At 59.8% G+C, this 21,091-nt stretch overlaps 1 protein-coding gene across 1 annotated transcript in view; it reads right to left on the reverse strand.

The window, feature by feature from the left end:
- The window catches only part of LOC115504551, a 139,760-nt gene that overhangs the window by 14,792 nt on the left and 103,877 nt on the right, over positions 1-21,091 (reverse strand). The window contains exons 46-61 of the mRNA XM_030301582.1: positions 21,003-21,078; positions 17,892-18,029; positions 16,433-16,595; positions 14,160-14,281; positions 13,403-13,543; positions 11,836-11,949; positions 11,611-11,739; positions 10,917-11,078; positions 8,827-8,991; positions 6,000-6,168; positions 5,451-5,635; positions 5,143-5,235; positions 4,762-4,966; positions 3,537-3,676; positions 3,358-3,455; positions 210-391 (exon numbers count right to left, since the gene is read on the reverse strand). Coding sequence (XP_030157442.1) covers positions 210-391; positions 3,358-3,455; positions 3,537-3,676; positions 4,762-4,966; positions 5,143-5,235; positions 5,451-5,635; positions 6,000-6,168; positions 8,827-8,991; positions 10,917-11,078; positions 11,611-11,739; positions 11,836-11,949; positions 13,403-13,543; positions 14,160-14,281; positions 16,433-16,595; positions 17,892-18,029; positions 21,003-21,078 — 2,282 coding nt within the window. The remainder of the gene's footprint in view (positions 1-209; positions 392-3,357; positions 3,456-3,536; positions 3,677-4,761; positions 4,967-5,142; positions 5,236-5,450; positions 5,636-5,999; positions 6,169-8,826; positions 8,992-10,916; positions 11,079-11,610; positions 11,740-11,835; positions 11,950-13,402; positions 13,544-14,159; positions 14,282-16,432; positions 16,596-17,891; positions 18,030-21,002; positions 21,079-21,091) is intronic.

Consider the following 21,091-nt stretch of genomic DNA (forward strand, 5'->3'; position numbering starts at 1 on the left):
TTTCAAACTCTGGCTAGAAGCCCGGCTCTGCAATCCAGCTCGAGGCCAGGATGACCTCGGGAAGCGCAGGAACCTCCGGGCCCAGCAGTACCAAGCTATGGCTCCTCTCACCCCGGGCCCCGCCCCCGTGTCTGCGCCTGCAGGGTCCGGCCACTGCACCCCAAGGGGCGCGGGGCTGAGCGGGGAGGAGGGGGGGGCGCGAGACTCACACTCATGGGGACTCTGCAGCAGGCGGTGTTTGAGCCGGTAGTACGCGGCCAGCACGTTGGTCCCGTACAGCTCACGGAAGGGCAGCACCAGCTTCTCCACCAGGTAGCCGGTCACCCGGGCCACAGCCAGGGGCTCGTCCCCTGCAGGCAACAGTGGCAGCGTCACCAGCAACGAGCAGTTCCTGGAAAGAGCACGGGGGAGGTGGAAGACCCCAGCCTGACGGATGGACCTTTGCTTCTGGAAGCAGCTTAAGGAGGTGGAGGTGGGCGGGACAGGCTCAGGAGAGACACGATGGCCTCACCGGAAGGACGTACGTGGCCTTGGGTCAGGCGGGGGCACCTCTGTGTGAACCCCAAGGGATAGATGGGCCCACCACTGGGGCCCCGCAAGGTGCGGGGGAGGGGGCAGGGGCAGCAAGAGCACTGGAGAAGCAGGGGGTCAGAGCCCTGGGGACCTTGGGAATTACACAGGAAAGGGCAGACCCTGAAACTGTCTCAGGATGGAAAAGAGGGGGTCAGGTCGACCTTGTGGGGCCTGAAGGAGCACAGAGGTCTCATCGCACTGGGGCTAGATGTGGACAAGGACAACTTCACACCCTCGACTGTGGGTGCAGGACTTTTCCCTCCCCCACGGCGCCCAGGGGACCTGAGGCAGGGAGCAGCCTCAAAGGCCTTCTACCCCCGAAGTCCTTTTCACAGCACAAGCACCCAGGGGTGACCCGTTGCCAGGACCTCCCTAGACAGCCCTTTCCCCGTGCAAACAGCCGCGACTGGGGACGTCGTTCCTCCCGCGACCTGACACCCTCCCTGGGTTGCAGCTTCGTCCGCCAGCTTGCATTGCAACCGCACTGACAGCCAGGGCAGCAGGGGCATCATGCGTTCCCAGGAGGGGAAACCGAGGCACAAAGCAGTGACTGATCCGGCACTGCCCAAGTTAGAGGTGCGTTCAAGTCCAAGCATTCCCCTGGTCCGGATGCTCGGTGTGGCCGCTGGCCCTGGGAGAAGGGCGCCACTGCCACCCTAAACCCCCCCCCCCACAGATGGGCCCCCCCACCGCCGGCCTGTGAGGGGAAGGGACGCACTCTCTGATGACTCCCAAACTTGGATGCACGACCCAGGCCATCAGCTGCCTGCTGGACACCTCCAGCTGGGAGTCGCCACGGGGTCTCAAGCTCAACACGTCCAGAATGGCCCCCTATCCCCACTCCGGTGGAGTACACTGAATAGAGGCCCCCAAAGACCTCCAAGTGCCCGAGACCTAGGACTGCGGTAACTTATGTGGCCAAACACAGTTTGCAGGTGTGACAGGGTTAAGGATTATCCAGGGGAGCCGAGGACCACGACAGAACCACAAAAACGGAGGCAGGGGGCTCAGAAGCAGGAGCTACGAGGACAAGGGTCAGAAAGCAGGAGGGAGGGGCGGTGAGCCACACAGTGCAGGGGCCTCCCGCTGCCGGAGGAGGTCAAGGGCACGGGGGCTCCACGGGGGGAACCGGCAGGTCAGCATATTCTGACGGCGGGTTAAACTGATTCCGCGCTTCAGACTTCCAGAACCGTACAAGCATAAATCCATGTTGTTCCATTTATTTCGGGGGAGAGCGTAAGCAGGGGAGGGGCACACAGAGGGGGGCAGAGGCTCTGAGCTGACAGCAGGAAGCCGGACACGGGGCTCGGACTCGCAAACCGCAAGATCGGCTGAGGCCATGAAGTCGGACGCTCAACTGACTGAGCCACCCAGGTGCCCCAAAGCTGTGTTGTCTCAAGCCACCCAATTGGTGGGTGATGTGCTACAGCAGCAACAGGAAACGAAAAAAGCCCCGATGGGCTTTCCACCGCTCATGCCCCAGTGCTCCATAAACAGACTCTCCATCCTGCCAAATGCAAGGCCAAAACCCTCAGCACTGTTCCACCCCGGATGCAATCTCGTCCTCCAATCTACAGACCTGACCTTAACCCACATCCAGAGTCTGACACGTCCCGGCCCTCCACGGCTACCACTGCTCAGCGGAGCCACCGTCCTGTCTCGCCTGGACAGCCACCAAGAAACAACCACTTTTTTTCTCTCTTTTAAGTAGGCCTCACGCACAGCACGGAGCCTCACGCGGGACTTGAACTCACAACCCTGAGATCGAGAGTCGGATGCTCAACCGACTGAGTCCCCCAGGCGCCCCTAAGTGACGACTCTTTACTGGGCTCCCCCCCCGTATCCACACCACTCCCCTGCCCCCATATCTTTAGTCTCAACACCAGGACCACAGGGATCTTTCGAAAGGGGATACAGATCATGTCTTTCCTCAGCTCAAAATCTTCTGTGCGTTCCCAGCTCAGAGGAGACGCCCAAGTCCTCACAAAGGCCCCAGGCTGCCTGGGTCCCTGTCACCTCTCGGGCTCTTACACCCTCTACTCCAGCCTGGCTTCCTCCATATTCCTCCAACAGGCAGGGCACATTCCCACCCCTGGGCCTTTGCACTGACTGTGCCCTCTGCCTGGAACTCTTCCCATGATGTCCACATGGCTCACTACCCCAGCTCCTTCCAGCCCTTGTCCAAATGCTACCTTCTCCTTGAAGCAGACCATGGCTGCACCACTTCAAATCACCCCCAACCCACTTGTCAAGCCTTTTTATTTCCCCCCCCGCCTCTAGCATTTACCACCTAACACACCAAATCAGAGGCTGGGAAACCATGGGTCAGGGGTCAGATCCAGTCTGTGTCCCGTTTCTGAACAGCCTGCAAGCTAACAAGGGCTTTTAGGTTTTAAAGGATTCTTGAAACACAAAACAAAGACTAAGCAAGAGACCATCTGGCCCACGAAGCCTGACCACTTCACTCCAGGGCCCTTTAGAGGAAAGGTTTGCTGACCCCTGGTGTAGATAACCTAGTTATGTGTTCAGTCTAGCCCCCCGGGGTAGACTGTGGAGGGATCGGGGTCGTTCACTAGAACGCAGCACCTAGAACAGCTCCTGCTCAGAGAAAGCGTTCCTGAAACATCTATGGAATGAAGAAGCAGCCCACCTCCTCATCTGTAAAACCGGGACCGCAAACGTGTCCCTGGGAGGGTTGTCCTGAGGGAAAAACGAGACCCGGGGTGTTTCAGCCCAGTGTCCAGCCCGGGGCAGGAGGGCAGGGACGGACAGACACCCAGGTACCTGGCCGAGAAGCTGTACACATCCAGCAAAGGCTTGCAGAGCCTCCTCAGAGCCTGTGACAAAGTGGCTTCGGCCCAAGACAGCATCTGGAGTGTGGCCTGCAGGGGGGCGGGCGGCGAGAGCCATCAGGGTTCCCGCCACCTAGCAGGGCCGCCTCCCACCCCCTCGCCCCGCCTCACCAGCTCCAAGGCGGCCCCGATGGGCCTGGGCCCCAGGGCCCGCAACCACCGCATGGCGGACTCGGCCCGCTCCTGCCACACCTCGTCCAGGGGCCGCAGCGTGACCTCCAGGTAAGCCTCCTTCAGCGTGGCCAGGGGCCCTGCAACAGGCAGCCAGCGCCCACTGTGAGGCCCCCGGAGTCCCGACGGCAGGCGAGATGCCATTGCCCGCACCCAGACCCAGGCCTGCAGGAAATATGGCCTGTTCCGGCAAACTAGGTGATGGCACCAGGGACCCCGGACAAGAGCCGGCTTAGCGGGCCTGAGACTTCCCCTCTGAGAGTCCCGTTCACAAGGTCAGCCCCTGGCAGGCACCTGGGATCCCAGATTTTAGGGAGGTGCCATCACCCCCAGAACCGGGAAGAGGGCCTCGTGCTGTGCCCCAGCTGTGCACACAAGTGGCTCGTGCTGAATATCCCTTTGCTTCTCCCAGCCCCAAAGCGGGGTAAGTGCCAGAGAAGGCTACCCACGTGACCAGCCCCCAAGGAAAACCCTGGGTACGAGGTCTCCAACGAGCTCTCCTGATGGACGATGTTAGACACATGTCAGCCCAGCTCGAAGTTGACGGAATTAAGGGTGGCCCAGGTGACCTCCTGGGGAGAAGATTCTGGAAGCTTGTGCCTCGTTGCCCCTCCCCCCCCCCCCACTGGGCCTTGGCCCCTGCACCTCTTCCTCCATCTTGCTCTGCATGCTTTCGCTGTAACAACATGCTGAGAACTGAGGCCTAGCGAGCCACCGAACCTGGGGGTGGCCGTGGGGATTCTAACGCAGAGACGTAAGTGGGGGGGGGAGAGAAGGCCAGCTGTGAGCCCCGATGCTCCCCGAGGAGGGGCCAGAGGTTCCCCGCATCAACCCGGAGGGTGATCGGGGCAGCGGCTGCTTAGTAACCAGGATGGAACCCTCAACCACACAGCCCCGCGGGCACTTATCACAGAACCAGGAACCGGCTCTGGAAGCATACAGCCGTGGGCCTGCTAGAAACAAAGCTGCATGTTCCGAAGAAATCAGCGGGGACGGGAGACACGGGGGCAGCGGTCCCCGAAAGAAATCGGGCAGCGGGCATAAGGGCTATTAGCGTGGAGACCTACAGCACGGAGGCCGCAGCCGGGGAACGTGAAGGCTGCAGGTCCCGGAGACCGAGCAGGCCGGGAGGGCCCCGGGGTCAGGCCCCGCCTCCTGCACTCACGTTCCACCTCCTTCCCCAGCTGCTCCAGCCCCGCCTGCAGCCTCTCCAGGTAGCGCGGCGAGTGGTGGGTCAGCGCCTGCCGGGCCCGGCTCTGGCCCCACAGGGCGGCCGCGGCCCGGCCACCTGCCCGCGCCGCTCCCAGCCCCGCACGTGACAACTGCAGGAGGGGGCCCGCCACACCGTCCAGGGGGCCCGCCGGCTGCACCTGCGTGGGGAAATTGGGGCAGGATCAGGGCAAGGGTCTGGGGCACGCGGCACTCCAGGAGATTCTCACGTCTGGTGAGCGGAGGGCAGGGTATGGGCACCGGGGGGAGAGGGGGGGCTGTCTCCGCACGGAGCCTCCTGTTCTCCGTGTCCCTGACACCCCAGCAGTCTACCCACCAGGCGCCGGAACGTTTCCACATAGGCGTCCAAGCCTCGCATCCTCTTCTCCAGCTGGGTTTGCACTTGGGACCCAATAGCTGCCACGCTAGACTGCGGGCACAGAGGGACGGGCTGGGGGCTCCGCAGGACAGGGGCGCGTAGGAGGCTCTCAGGGCCTGTGACGGGGCCCCAGGATGCATCCACACGCCACGGGGCCTCCTCTGACTTCCTCGGCACTGTTGGACCCTTTCAGGGTCCAGCGGCTCTGGTCCTCGGTCCCAGAGACAAGAGCATCCCTCACACCCCCCGCCGCCCGGCCGTCTCACCTCCATGCGGCCCAGCAGGGTCCCCGGGCAGCCGTGTGCCTCCAGGCGGACGCTCTGGTTGGCAGCCTGCAGGGTCAGGCGTCCCAGCGGCTGGACGGGCCGCCCGCCGTCCTGGAGCAGCACCTCGGCCTCAGCCATCCGCCCGTGGGCACACGCCCGCAGCACCACGCTCTCCTGTCGGCTCCCTGGAGCCGGGTAGGGGCCTGCTGTTGCTCCCCAGGACTCAGCCGGCGGCCACCCTGCTGTCTACTCCACCTCCCCACAGCCTTCTGGAGCTTTCCGTCACCCACAGGCCCTAGAGTTCCCGGTCCTCCCGAGGCCTGGTCTCTTTCTCATCCCCAGCCCATACCCACCTGGGTCCTGCCCATCTGGACCCTTCTCCCAGCCCCTCCTGATGTCATACAGGTGGCCACAGGAAGCTCGTCGTCACTTCCGGGGGGGGGGGTGCCACAAAGTCCTAATGGGGTTTCCTTGACTCCTGAGCTCTCACCACCCCAATCTCTGTGCTCTCGGGGGACGACCTGACAGACACTCGCAGCTTCTACTCACCTTCCTCGTGGGCCACAGAGGCCTGGAGGCAGCCCCGGGCCCGGGACACCGACAGCCTCGCTTTCGCATTGCCATCGTCCGCGGTTCCCTCCAGCTGGACCACACACCGAGAAGCCGGGGCGGAAACCCGGCCCCGGAGGCCGAGCCGCTGAGCCTCGGGGCTGAGGATCTAGGGGCGGGAAGGCACAGAGCAGCGTGCAGCCTGGCCCTGGCCCCTGGCTCTTGCCGGCCCCGGGTCCAGGGAGGGCAGACAGTGGCCACCCCTGCCCCACACCTCCAGGGACATTGGGACCCCCACGTACATCCCCCCCCCCCCACGAGGTTCCCAATCCCTACCGAGTGCAGAAAGTACCTATTCAACCCACATCTGGGACCTAACAGGCCAGGGGCACCCGCCATCCCCGAGGCTTACAAATTCCCGGTGCCAGACCTCACCCCAGAGATGCTGCCCTAACTGACCCGGGTGGCCCGGGGCTTGGCATTTTGGACATTCCTGGGTGTTTCCACCTGCAGGCCATGTTTTCCAAAATTGCCTGAGAACCACGCAAGTGTCTCCACAAGATCAAGGAGACGTTGTGGGGAGCCCGTGGCACAAGATGAAGTCACTGACCGTGTATCCCGACCCTTGGAGACACCAAGTCTTGAGGGAGGGGGATTCGGGACAGGTGAGTTTTGAATGGGCGGGGGTTGGGGGGTGGCAACGTCAGGCAAGGCCTCTGAGGCCCTCAGACCAGGAGGACAGCCGCAGGGGGGAGGCCGGTTAGGAGGAGGGGAGGCACCTCTGGCCTGGACGTGGCTGCCCTGTGCTCTAGTCGAGACCCTGCCTCCGGCAAGCCACACATCCCTGAGGGTGGTGCCTCGGTGTCAGAATCTGTAAAATGACGTAGGACGGGGGCTCCCCCAACTTAGTGGCAACAGCAATTACTCTGTGTATGTGGGTTCAGGAGGTGTGTTCCTGGCTGAGTCGTGTTCCTCAAAGAGACGGGTGCAAGGTCTCACCCCGTGGATGTGCGATCATTTGGAAATCGGGTCTCCGCAAATGTGCTAAAGTAAGACGAGGTTGTACTGCATTAAGTCGGGCCCTGAACCCAACGACTGAGGTCCTGAGAAGACAGCCGTGTGAAGAGACAGAGCCTGGAATGACCCAGCCGTGAGGCACGAATGCCAAGGATTGCCAGAAGCCGCCAGAAGCCTCCGGAAGCTGGAAGAGGCCAGGAGGGGTAGTTCCCTGGAGCTTCTGGTGGGGGCAAGGCCTCGTGGATGCCTTCATTTTAGACTTCTAGCTTCTAGAACCGTGAGAGAAACCATTTCTGTTGTGTTCGGTCACCGAGCTGGGGGTAAGCTGTCGGGCAGGCCGAGGAATCAGGGGCTCACTAACGGGCAGGTTCCAGAGAGTCTGTCCCTGAGGATTCCAAGCAGGTGGGGCAGGGCCCAGAATCCTGATGAGGTTTCAGAGTGCACGAGGGGGCTGGGGGGGGGGGTGGGGCGGGAAATCTGCAGACCGTACTTGGGGCCTCTGTCCCAGATGGCCTCCTGCCGAGCTCCACCCTGCCACTGTCCCTGTCGCTGTCACTGGCTGGTGAGGGCCCCTCTGGTGCTGCCGGGGTGAGTACCCGACCTCCTCAATCTGTCCCCCCTCTGCACAGGGGCCTCCGTGTTGGCATGAGAACCACACAAGGCTGGAAAAGGCCTCTATTCACCCCATGGACCCCCAAATGGGGCGAGTGGCTCACTCCCCGACCTCCAGCTGTGAGAGGCAGGCCTTGGAGCACCGGGATTACAGACACGGGAGCAGTCAGGGGCCTGGCTGGGGAGCAGGGAAACAAGGAGTCAGCTCGGACAACCTCAGAAAGCAAAGCTCTCCTGAACCAGCCGCGCGGCTGTGTGTGGGCACAGAGGCCGAGCGAGCTCCAGAAGCAGAAATGCCTTCCTCGGAGCCGGAAGGAAACACCCATCTCACGAGCACCTACTGGGCGCGCGCACTGTGCACCCCACTCGGCAGAGGAGGTGGGATTTGCTCCCAGTGGGCAGAGGAGTCAACGAGGTCAGAAGAAGGAAGGTCACGGAGTCGAGTTCGCTCGGCCAGGGAGACGCAGAGGCGGGCAGCTGGCAGCAGGGACTGAGCACCTACTGTGTGCCTGTGCTAAGTGGGCAGAGGGAGGGGGTGCCCGCAACCCGACCAACTACCCTGTGATGTGTGTCTGCTCCCCGCTTACAGACGAGGAGACAGGGCTCAGAGAGGTCCCCCCCGAGACCGCTCAGCCTGTGGGGGCACAGCGGGCATCGGCCACACCTCCGCTCCTTCCTCCCTTCCCGTGTCGCTCGCCGAAGGAGGGCAAGGACGCTGGGCCGATGTAACAATCGCTAGTACTTAGCAACTGCTTCCTTCCAGGTGCTGCTCTAAGTGATCTACACGTATTAACGTTTCCAGTCCTTGCAGCGTTAACCCCATGGGAGGCAGGGTAGGTGCAATTATTACTCTCTACTTTACAGGGGCGAGACTGAGGCACAGACGGGGAGCAAGTTGTGAGGAAAGGGGTAGGCTGGGATTCAAACCCAGACAGTCCAGCCACTGCCTCTGAGTTATAGCGAGGGCCAGATGCCGGGGCAAGGGAGGAGCCGCTTTGTCCCAGGGCTGGGGACAGGCTGGAGGGTCCCACCCCCCAGAGAAGCTCTGGTCCCCACCAGGGTGTCAGCCTGCAGTTCCGATAATGGCCACTAGGTGGCAGGGCCATTGGAGCGGTGGTGGCCTCGCCAGCCAGAGAGGGATAAAGAGCACCCTCCTCCCCCCACCCCGGGGCCGGCCAGCCCGGACCTGGCCACCCACCTCCAGCTCCCCGGAGAAGTCTGGTGTCCGAGGCCTGCTGTGGTCGCGCAGGGTCAGGCTGAGGTGTAGGCCATGGTCTGGGTCCGGGGCAAGGCCCAGCCGACAGTGGGAACGAAGCAGGAGCTCACCGTGGCCCAGGGTGTGCTCCCCAGAGACCGAGAGAGCCTGGGACGAGAGGGTGGGTGTTAGCGGTCGGGGGGCACAAGGGCAGCAGTCTCCTCTCCCCACCAAGCCCTGGTCCAGATGACCAGGGCTGTCGCAGTAGCCTATTGGGTCTCCCTTCCTCCAGTTCAGCGCCAGCCCCCAGTCCCTCCTCCACTTGACAGCCAGACCTCCCTATAAAAATGCAAATCAGTCACTACCCCCTTGCTCACAACTCTCTGCCTTCCCACTATCCTGACAAGAAAAGCTGGTCTCCTGGGCCTGACCCATGGGTCAGCATTATCTTCTTAACCTCACCTCCTTGCTAAGGGCTGCCCCATGTTCCTCAAATACCCTAAGCATATCTGGCCACAGGGCCTTTGCACTAGCTGTTCCCTGTACAGAGTTTGCTTGTCAATGAGGCCGCTCTGCAATCCCGTGTCCTCTCTCCCTGCTTCCTTCCTTCAGAGCGTTCATCATGCCTGAGTACTTATCATGCCTCTTGTTTAACTTTTTCCACCCAGGGGCATGTGAGCTCCAGCGGGTAGGGCATCTGGTCTGCCCCTTTCATCATCCTTGTCCCTGCACCTAGAACAGGGCTTTGAGTAAGTGAACCCCACAATGCTCTCTGAATGAATGGATGAGTGGGGTTGGGAAACTGGCTCAAGGGCCAAATTTGGCCTGCCCGGCGAGTCACCGGCACATTTCGGAAACCTCTTTTTCAGATTACCAGCACGTCCCCACCCCTACTCTGCCCTGAGGAGAGGCTGTTCCCAGAATCCCTGTCACCCCTCAGGCAGGAGGTCTGTGTCACTGGACAACTGAGCTGACCTAGTTCCTGCTCCCCCTGACTTCATCTAAACCCCCTTTTCTTGGTCTTGGGCCCAGCAGCGGGGAGACGTGGGCCCCACTCTGCAGCCCAGAGTGTACCCCACCAGGCCCGCATCCCCAGACACCAGCAGAGAATGAGCTCTTTTGTTTACACGTATTCATGACAGCAAAGTTAAGTAACTGTAACAGAGACCATATGGCTTGAAAAGCTAAAATGTTGCTGTTTGGCCAGTTATGAAAAAGCCTGACCCTGGGATGGATGAGAAGATGGATGGATGGATGGGAGGGTAGGTGAGGAGATGGGTGTGAGGGAGGGTGGATGGACAGATGGACGGACAGGAGGGTAGGTGGGTGGGTGAGTGGGTGGATGGATGGATGGACAGATGGACAGACAGGAGGGTAGGTAGGGGGGTGGGTGGGTGGATGGATGGATGGACAGGAGGGTAGGTGGGTGAGTGAGTAGACGGATGGACAGACAAGAGGGTAGGTGGGTGGGTAGGTGGGTGGGTGGATGGATGGATGGACGGATGGACGGATGGACGGATGGACAGGAGGGTTGGTGAATGGGTGGGTGGGCGGGTGGATGGAGGGATGGATAGAAGGGTAGGTGAGTAGGTGGGTGGGTAGACGGCTGGGTGGTTGGGTAGGTGGCTGAGTGGGTAGGTGGATGGGTGGACGGATGGACGACGGACGGACAGCAGGGTGGGTGAAGAGGTGGGTGGCTGGATGGGAGGGTGGGTAGGTGGATGGGAGGAAGGACCAATCAACCAGCTGACAAACTCAGGCAGAATGTTGGGAGAAAGGGGTCCCAGCACCCTACCTCTAACAACGATGAGACTAAGCATAGCTTTCATTTACGTGTAAACCCTCTTCCTGTGTCACGTGTTAAACCTCACAATCGCCCTACACACCGGAACCTAGTACTTCTTCTGCTCCCCAGGTGAATCACCGAACATTCAAAGTACGGACCCTGCCTGTGGTCAACCGGCCGACAAACGGCACCGCGGTGACACTGGCACCCAGCGCCCTCACACACACCCCTGCACTCTGCAGATGCTGTCCTCTCTCCTCACCCTCCCTCCATGGGTCCCTGGGCCCCTTCCCTGGGACGGACTCACCCTGGGCAGGTCACAGAGCCCCAGGTGCAGGGAATGGTGTAGCCAGTGGCTGTAGTCGGTCTCCACTTCTCCCCGGAAGCTCTGGGTGGCGCAGGAGGCCGTGAAGACGTGCTCTAGCACGACGCCCGCATGGATCTGGTCTGGCTGGGACGGCCAGTGCCTCTGGAATGACACGGCCCCGTGAGACAGGGCTCATCCCAGTAGAGGAGGGAAAGGCCCCGGCCGGCTGCAGACGGGAGACCCTGACAAGAGGGGAGCAGGTGCCCTGAGTCCCGCTATGATATATGAGCCATGTATACTCTGGGCAGGAGGGCTGCTGGAGGCACCAAGGGAGCTGGACCTAGGGGTGCCAGAATGCGGGTGCGAGACCCCAGAAGGAGCACGGTGGGCTTCCAGGGCCGGGTGTCCCCATTTCTCCACGGCCCGGTGTCTGCTCCGAGGGCTCACCTCATGCTGGGTGCCTTGCTTTCCTCACCTCCCAGAGCTGTCACTATACCCCAGTCAGGGAAGGACTCCTGCACCCACTTTCCAGCAGGGAACACCAAGGCTCACTGTGGAGACATGGGTACTCATGGTCCCACCGCACAGCGGGCCCTGGCACCCAGGACCACATGGCTTCAGAGCCGGGCACTTTCTATAGCAGATGGGGCCGCCCTGTGGGTACCTGCCTGGGACCCGGCTTTCTAGGCCTCACCTCATAGGTCAGGTTCTGCCGCATCCGGCGTAGGTCCCAGGACAGGTCGAGCTGCTCGCTGAACACGGCCGTGGTCTGTGTCAAGGCCCCACAGGCCCTGAGGGCGCCCAGGCCCCAGGTGGCCCGGAACTGACAAGAGGATGGAGTATGTGACTCAGGGCCAGCACAGGGGCCCAGAGTCAGGGAAAGGCCCGCGCTCGACGTGGCAGTCCCACCAAGGCCTACCTGCCCCGGGGAGGCGGCCAGGCAGCCGTCCCAGATGGTATCGTACCCCGAGGACCTGTCAGCCCAGGTGAGGTGCAAGGTCACGGGCTGCCCTCTGTCCAAGGCCAGCTGCACCTGCATCAGATGGAGGCCGGTGAGGGGGGTGGGAAGGGGAAGAGGATGTTCTGTGTGTGTGTGTGTGCTGCAGGGGCGGGGGGCGCGGAGAGGGAGGGTGGCCCCCTGCCCACCACTCTAGGGGAAGAAGCAGGGAACTGGAGACAAAGTCCTGCCCCCGCCCATCCCGCCGGGGCTGCAAGAGCTCAGAGCCACGCCCAGATGAGGAAGCTGCAAGTATTTCGATGCAAGACACTTCATTGCCAACACCCAGACTTGCCCTTTCCAGAAGGAAATCGGAGCCCCCCCGACTCAGGGCCTCTGGGGCTGCTCTGGACTCAGTGTGCGCCCCGCTCCCCTAATCTTCCCACTGAAGCCCTCGTCCCCCTGTGATGGCAGGAGGAAGCGGGGCTGACGGGAGGTCGTGAGGCGGGCCCATGGTGGAACCAGCGCTCCTGTAACCACAGACTCCAGAGAGCTCTCTCCCTGGCACGTGAGGACACGGAAGGCTGCAAGCCAGCAAGAGAGGTCTCGCCGGGACCTGACCAAGCTGGCCCCTTGATCGTGGACTTCTAGCCTCTGGAAGTGGGAGACGTAAATTTTTGTTTTAAGCGACAGACGCTATCTAGCCTGCAGTGTTTTGTTACGGCAGCGGAGGCCGCCCAAGGCAGGGGTCCTCAGCTGCTATCTCCCGGCACCTGTCCTGTCACTTACCCTGTTCCAGCCCAATTGCCTCTGGCCCTTTCCGAAGCACCCCAGCCTGTTCCCACCTCAGGACCTTTGCACTTGCTGTCCCCCCCCCCATACCTAAAATGCTATTCCTCCAGCTTGCCACAAGGTGGCTCCCTCTCACTTGTGAGTCCTCAGCTGACAAACCACTTCCTCCAGGAGGCCCTCACTGACCACCCCATCTAATTAGTCTCTATCTCAGCCTCCTCTCTGCTTTCTTCAGAGTGCTTGTCACAACTCTTAATTTTTCCTCATTCATTTGTTTGAATTTTAGACAGGGTCTTCGGCCTGGAACATGCTGTTTACTGTCTACACACACTGGTCTACTGTTTTCCGCTTCACAGCTGAAACAACTGAGGCTCAGAGAGGGTCCATGAGCTGCCCAAGGCCACCCAGCTGGTTGAGGAGTTGAGCTGCCCTGCCCACATCCCCCTGCAGTTTCTGACTAAACAAGCAAGCATATAAATGATGAGTCAGACACGCTTGTAAGCTCTTTAAATGCAGCACTGTAGGTCTCACACACTACCTGGCATGTAGTAGGTGTTTAATAAAGTACTGATAAAGGAATGAATGACCAAAGGACCTCTCAGGGTCCCAAATTTCAGCAATCTGTGATTCTGGAGGAGTCCTTCACACCGGTAGATAGGCAGAACCTTCTCCCCCTGCCCACCCCCCCCCCCAGCTCAGCCATGCAGCTCGCCAACCGCCAAGACCACGACAGGCACCTCGGATGCTCCCCACTCACTTGCCAGCTCTCCTTGCCACCCCTGCTCTCAGCAAGGCCGCTGGCCTCCATGCACGACCAGGAGAGGTTGAAGGGCTGAGCCAGGGCCAGGCGGGCGGCCAGCTTGTCCCTCCCCAACTGCAGAGAGGAGGAGACCACCACCTGGGGAGGGGGACAGGCTGAGCCCGAGGCCTCGCCCACAAGGGCATCCCCCTCCCCACCCTGTACAGACAACCTTCTCCAGGGTCAAAGGGCATGCGAGCAGCTGGCTCTGAGCACAAAACTCCCAGGACTGCGGGGGGGCCCTTGGAGAGATTCAGCCCGTTTTGCAGAGGACAAAGTTGAGGCCCAGGGAGGAGCAGACAGGGACAGTGAGGACAGCGATGGGGCAGAGAATGGTACACATGGTGACGAAGACACGGGCCAGGGGCATCAAGGACTTAGAATCGCAGCCCTGCCTTCCACTAGCTCCGTGACTCTGGACAAGTCACTACACCTCCTTGAGGTTCAGTGTCACCATCGGAACGTGGGGCTGCCGTGCCCGGCACATGATAAGCCTTCCCTGTGCATTCACCACTGGTTTCCCTGTTGTCGCTCAGGTGTGGCTGGAACCCAGGTTCCACTCCCCACCCCGCGCCTTTCCCACGGTCTCTTGGGGCCTGGAACCAGCTGGGTTGGCCCGAGTAAGGCTCCTTGGGCAGGCCTGGGCCCCGAGGGTCCTGCTCAGCCTACAGGCCTGGTAGAGTTCCCGGGGTCTCCTTCCAACCCAGACACCCACCTGGTCCTTGCCATCCCAGCCCACGGCCAGGTGGTCCCGGCGTCCACGTCGTGAATGCTCGGAGGACAGGCTGAGACTGCAGTGTCGCGGCAGGGAGAGGGGCAGCTGGTGCGTGAGCTCCACTGGGTGGGGGCACAGGGAGGGGCGGAGAGGGCCCAGGGGGATCTCAGCAGACACAGTGACCACCTCGGGCAAGGTGGCCACTTGGGGGCCACGTGCTCAGGTAATCCACACAAAATTCAGAAGCTACACCTTCACTGGGTCACCCACCACTCAACACACCCGCCCCCACCCCCCCGTCCCTGTGAGAGCCCCAAATCTCCCCTCCACGCTTTGCAGGGAGACTCAGCACCTCCTGCATCAAGAGGTGCAGCCCTCGAACCTGGGCCTTGAGACTTATTAATAGGAGTTGGGCAAGGGGATGCTGCCACATCCCAGCCCAGGCTTCGAGAAGCCTCAGCTCCCACTCGCTCCCTGGGAACCTGCCCAGGCACCACAAGAGGGAACCCAGGCTGGCCTGCTGCATGGTGACCGCACATAGGCAGCACCTGGGTCTCCCAGCCGAGGCGGTCCTAGATCTGCCGGGAGCCAGCCCCCCCGAGAGAGTTGGAGAGCCCAGCCCAGGTCAGCAGCAGCCTGTGCCCAACCTGATGCTTTCTGGTAGAAACCAGTGAGTTTGGGGACGGTTGCCACTCACCAAAGGCTGCCTGGGCCACCTGCCACCCAACATTCCTCACACTCAGGAGTGACCTGTGCCCCTTTTGAATGCCCCGCACCCACCCGGCCCACGGTCAGCTGGCCTCTACTCGCATTCTGTTCTAGGGTGAGATATGGAGGCATCTCCATAGCTGAGGCCTCACACCGGGCAGTCTCCCTGCCCTAGACTTTCTTCCTTCACCCCCTAGACTAAGTCTAGCTGCCCGGACCTCTTGCAACACTTGACCCCATCTTGTGAGGCCACCGGTTGGCCCTGTCTTCTCAGACCCATGAGCAAGAGTCACCTGAGACTCCACGGGAGACAGTGGCCCTCTAAACTCTCTGGAAAGGTGCCACCTGTTCCTACACAGGCTCCTGGGAGCTGTGCCTGGAGACGGTGCCACTAGGGGCTTCTCAAGGAGCCATCAGGTCATTAGTCTAGAGAACGCCGACCACATTCATGGGCCCCGCACTCAGAGCCCTAACCCTCCTTCTTCCCACACTCTGACCCCGACTCCCATGCTCTGTACCCACACGGCAGGGTCCTCAGGCTGCCCAGCCCAACCACGCACCCCCTGCATGCACCCACACACCCCCTGTGCGCGCACGCGCGCGCACACACACACACACGCACACACACACACACACACACACACACACACACACACACACACATGCTGCCTCAGCTTATTGAGGATCTATGCATTTCATCTGCCTTGCAGGGCACACGTGTGGCAACTGTGACCCTGGGGAGATTCCATCAGACCACCCAGCAGGTGGTGGCCCCGGGACCGGGGTCTGCATTGTGTCACCCGCTTGGCAGGCCTGCAGATCGGGCTCTGCTCTGTGTAAACTGACAGCCTGTGTGACCTCACAGTCCCTTCCAGGGGGCTGTTTGCTGGAGGACCTCGGGGGATGCAGGTGCCGTCACTGGGGCTTCTGTGGGACAGCACTCACCTCCCCTGCCAACTCTCAGCCTCAGCTCTGAACCCCCGGGAATGCTCGGGGCTGCCCCACCTTCCACACATCCTGTCTTATCACACTCAGGGGAACTGTAACTCCGGGCTCAGGGCTGGGACCCTGTGTGGCTGGGGTCCCTGGGGCCGCCCGCCTGTCTGCACCCCTTGCTCCCCCTTCAGTGCACTCGGGCCACTCTGGCCTCACTGCTGTTGCTCTAGCACTCCAGTCTTATTCCCACCTCAGGGCCTTTGCACATGCTTTTCCTTTTCCTCTCGATGCCCCTCCTCAGATCTTCACCACAGCCAGCTCCTTTTCATCATTCAGGGCTCAGCTTGGACATTACCTTGTCACATGGGCCTTCCTAGGCTGCCCCACCCACAGGAACCCCACACCCCCAAATCAAACCCTTCTCGCTCTCAGACACACTCTGATAGGCTTTTCCTCACATTCGCATCCCTGCACACCGCCTCTCTCCCTGCGGGCAGGGACCTGGGCCATCTTATTTCCGGACGGATCCCCCAGTGCCTGGAACAGCATCTGGGTTAAGCAAGCATTCGAGGATGGTTCGTGGAGCGAGTGAACCGGCCACCCCCGTCAGCGGCCTCTCAGACACTCACCCTGGAGGCTGAGGTTCCCTGGGAGTCTGGGGAAGGACCCAGAGAGGCTCCCGTGGAAGGTCACCACCTGGTCATCCCACAGAAGTGTCTGGTGCAGGGTGCGGGTCCCATGGGCTCTCTCGTACGAGGTCTGCAGGACCAGCTCCGCAGGAAGGGTGCTGAACTGGAAGAGAAAGACAGCACCGGGTCACTGGACAACCGGGTCTGCGTTGCTGCTTGGGGTGGAAAAGAAGCACTTTCGGAAGAAGAAAGACCAGGAACATTCATGGGGCATGAACAGTTTATGGGGCTGCCAGAGACATCAGGAAGCAAGAAAGCCAAAGGCTCCCGGAGGGATGGGCAGACGACGCGGTGGAGGGGTGGAGCACGACACAAGACGCCGCATGGCCCCGTAAAAAGGACACCACCTCTCAGCTCCCCTTCCAAGCTGTGTGGCCCTGGGTCAGTCCCCTAACTTCTCTGAGCTTCAGTTTCCCCGTCTATGAGAGGGGATGAGAGTCCCAAGGCCAACCTCTGCCAGCCCGGGGCTGACCTGCGGGCACTGCCACGTGGGAGCTGCTGTGGTTTGCAGCAAGGGTTCCTCAAACGCTCAGTGAGCAGGCATCATGTTCCAGACCCAGTGCTGAGCATCGGGGGAGGAAGTTAACTGCCCCACCCTGATGCAAGACCCCCCCGTTACTCCCTGCCCTGTGGAGGACAGCCGCTTCCTCCCTGCTGTCTCTGCTGCCCCCTGTAGGTCCCTCCCCACGCAGCAGCCGGAAGGATCTGAAATCATCGCTTGGACCACATCCTCAAAGGCTTCCAATTTCACAGAGAACTAAATCCAAACTCCTCCCTGAGGCTTGCCAGGAGCCTACACGATCAGACCCCTACGACCTCCTACCGCATCCATACTCCCCCACTCTGCTCCAGCCTGGTGGCCACTCCTCAAACATCCCAACTCATTCCTGCCCCCAGGACCTTTGTATGTGCTCTTCCCTCTGCCTGGAAGGCCTTTCCACCAGATTTTCAGACGGCCAACACTTGCTTGTCATCTGGGGCTAGCTCAAATGTCAGCTCCTTTGTGAGGGTTTCCTGGCCCCCTCAAGAGCTCCCCCGCTATCACCCCATTTTCTTTTCTCTATAGTATGTATCACCACCTGGAGTATTTTCTTACTTATTTATGCAATTTTGGGGGGGCCAATCACCCCACCGGATGGACACTGGATGAGAGGAAGGATCCACCAATCCTATTCCAAGTGATGTCCTCTGCTTCTAGGACCTGCCTGTCCTGGACCCTAGTAGGGGCTCAATAAATAACATGCAAGGGAAGGAGACAGGGAGGAAGGGACAGACACAGAGACCAGCTGCCAATCCATTCCAGCGAGTCTCGCCTACTTCACAGCCCGTGACAATTCCTCTTTTCTCGAAGGGCCGCCCCAAGAGCCCCCCCAGCCGGCCCCGGCTGCCCTCCATGCACCTGGGGGAAGGTCTGTTCCAGCCTGATGATGTTGGTGACACTGGCCTTCGCGGTCACCACCCTGGTGCCCACGTGGAAATGATGCTCTTCTACCGCCACGAAAATCGCGCTCTCGGCCTCATGCTCGGAGTACTGTAGCTGGGTCAGAGAAGGAGGGGAGAGGTTTCCTCATTAGTTTCCTTTATTTTTTTTTTAAATTTTTTTAATATTTATTTTTGAGAGACAGACCACGAGTGGGAAAGGGGCAGAGAGAGAGGGAGACCCAGAAGCCAAAGCAGGCTCCAGGCTCCGAGCTGTCCGCACAGAGCCTAACGCAGGACTTGAACCCACCAACTGTGAGAACATGACCTGAGCCAAAGTTGGACGCCTAACCACTGAGCCACCCAGGTGCCCGCCCCATTGGTTTCTGAGGGAACGTTCAGGTGGATCCCGGCTCCGGGCTGTAGGGTTGGGCCCAAGACACCCGCAGCTTCCTGGGCTGGACTAAGTCTGAGGAGATGAGGGTCCTGAGCCCCGGCCGAGGCTACCAGGTGTGCCCATGACAACCACCTCTCCAAGCCCTTCGTGCTGTAACACGCACTTGAAGGCAGCTACTATCCCGGGGCCATCAGGCAAGAATTGTGGTTGCATTAGTGTTGTGGACAGCAGGGGGCAGTCTAGCGCAGGGAACTGGGCACAGGCAGGGACAGCAGATGCCCATTCTGGCTCCACGGCTGTCACATGGGGTGGATGACCCCTGGCTAGTTCCTTAACCACTCGAGTCTCTGCTTTCTAACCGGAGATAATAACCGGGATGATGAAACTTTTTATTAATGTGCTGCAAAAAGTGTATGAAATAATGTGCCATCTTCCAGACTGGCTACACCACAGAATCACTTAGGGCATTGGCCGCAGATAGAGATTCTGGGTTCCTACCCGCCGCTTGTAAAAACAGAACCTCTGGGAACAGGGTGGAAAGACTGGTATTTTAAAATGTATTTTCTTTGAGAGAGACACAGAGAGAGAAAGCCTGCATGCAAGCAGGGGTGGAGGGCAGACAGAGAGAGAGAATCCTAAGCAGGCTCCACATTCAGTGCAGAGCCCGATGTGGGGCCTGATGCCATGACCCCAGGATCATGACCTGAGCTGAAATGAAGAGTTGGATGCTCAAATGACTGAGCTAACCAGGTGCCCCCAAACTGGTATTTTTGAAGAGCTCTGCAGATTAGCAGTACCCCTGTCAAAACATTCAACCCAGATCTCATCTTGAACAAAGAATCTGACAAATCCCGACGGAGGAGTTTTGCAAAATAACTGCCTGGAAACTTCACAACTGTCAGTGCAGGGCTTTTCCTGCTTAGGGGGAAGTATATCAACCTCTGCAACTTACTTTGAAATGTGTCAAGAACTCAGCTGGATGGGGAGCTATCTGATAAAGCAAGAGGAGTGAACCAGGAGTAAGGAAATCTAGGCACTGGGTATGTGGATGTTCACTACAAAATTGCTTTCATTTTCCAGTGTCTGAAAAGGTTAATAGTAAAAATATTGGCGGGGGAACAGGTACTGGGCAGGAGAAAAATTTCTAGATCAGGGGTCCGCTTTGGGCCAAATTTGGCTCACCACTTGATTGTGTAAATAAAGTTTTATTGTAACACAGCCACACCCATTTATTTACATATTGTCCATGGCTGCTTTTTTGTTACAGTGACAGCACTGAGCATTGCAACAGAGACCATATTGGGTTTAAAGGCGAAAATATTTACTATCTGGCTCCTAAGGTCTGCAGACCTCTGTTCCAGATTAAGAAATCAAAAAGAACAACTAAGCACCCCTGGTGATCCTGAAGAAGGTCCTAGATTTAAAAGAAACTAAAAACAAACAAATTTTTAAAAAACCCAGCTTGAAAGATTATTGGAGTAACTAGGAAATTTTATTACGGACTACATATTAAATCATAATATTACTACATCATGTTAGATTTCCTGAGTTTTGTACTTACACTGTGTTATACAAGAAAATAGACTTTTAATAGGAAACACTCACTGAAGGAAGTATTTAGAAGTAAAGAGGTATGATGTGTCCAGAAACATGTCTGTATCATCTCTTAATGGCGCAGAAGAAAATGTATGCGTGTGTGTGAATATACAAATATATATAACACGTAAGTATAAACAGAACGTTGTGGCAGGATATTAACAACTGGGGAATGTTCACTGTCCCACAGTAACTTTTCTATAGATTGGAAAGTATACAAAACAAAGACTGGGGTCGGGGGAACAAGAGGTTCCCTGATGGGTCGTACAGCTGCAACGAAGCTTGGGGAGCATTGACATCGTGTGAGAGCGCCAGGACGGGGCCTGGCACACGGTAGGGGCTCTGCAAACAGAGGCGGCCGAGCCCCGGGCAGGGAGGGCACTTAACAAAACCGGGTGGCTGGCAGGATGGCGAAGTGACCAGTCGGCAAATGTAACAACCGGTCACTCATTCCATCAGTCAACATCTTTCCTGGAGCACCTACTGTGTGCTGGGCCCTGGGCCGGGTATGCCCTCCAGAAGCTTCTGATTTGGGAAAGAGTTGCAGACAGGGAAACAGGTAATGGTAACGGTAACGGAGGGAGGGGGGCACGCCAGCCTGGGCCTGCTGTCTACCCCCAGGACCCCCAAATGCCACGCGCAGGCCAGATGCGTAACCAGGGGCTGTCCTGGGGGTCCCGGGTGAAAAGGGGATTCACGGACAAGGGCGGGAAGAGACACAGAGAGCCTGGGCCGTGGGAACAAGACGGCACCCGGGTGGCACTGCTGCCTCAGCTCCAAGGCCTGTGCCACTCGACCCAGCTGCTGGGAGCCTGCCGGGCCGGTGAGGTGGTCCCGGTGCCAGGCCCCCGGCAGGCGGGCCTCCCCCCCTCCCCAGGGTCTCGTGGGCTCAGCGGGGGGCTGCGGGCGCGGCCCAGGAATGTGAGCCTGGGGGTGTCTGGGAAAGCTGGAGCCAGGGGTTTCCGAGGGCAGCCCACAGGGGCCTGCTGTGGGCCTGCGGACACATGTGGACAGGTTACGGTCCCCGGCAGGGCCCCCTCCCACCTCGGCAGGGCATCTGGAAGCAGTCAGGGCTCAGGGGTGGCTGGGCACAGTTACCTTGGCTGAGGCTGTGCGGGGGCAGCGGCCCAGAAGGCCAGGGAGGTGGTGCCGGCCGGAGAGCTGCAGCTCTTTGCTGGAAGGAAGGA

Source organism: Lynx canadensis, chromosome E3 (assembly GCF_007474595.2).
Source record: "Lynx canadensis isolate LIC74 chromosome E3, mLynCan4.pri.v2, whole genome shotgun sequence".
NCBI lineage: Eukaryota > Metazoa > Chordata > Mammalia > Carnivora > Felidae > Lynx > Lynx canadensis.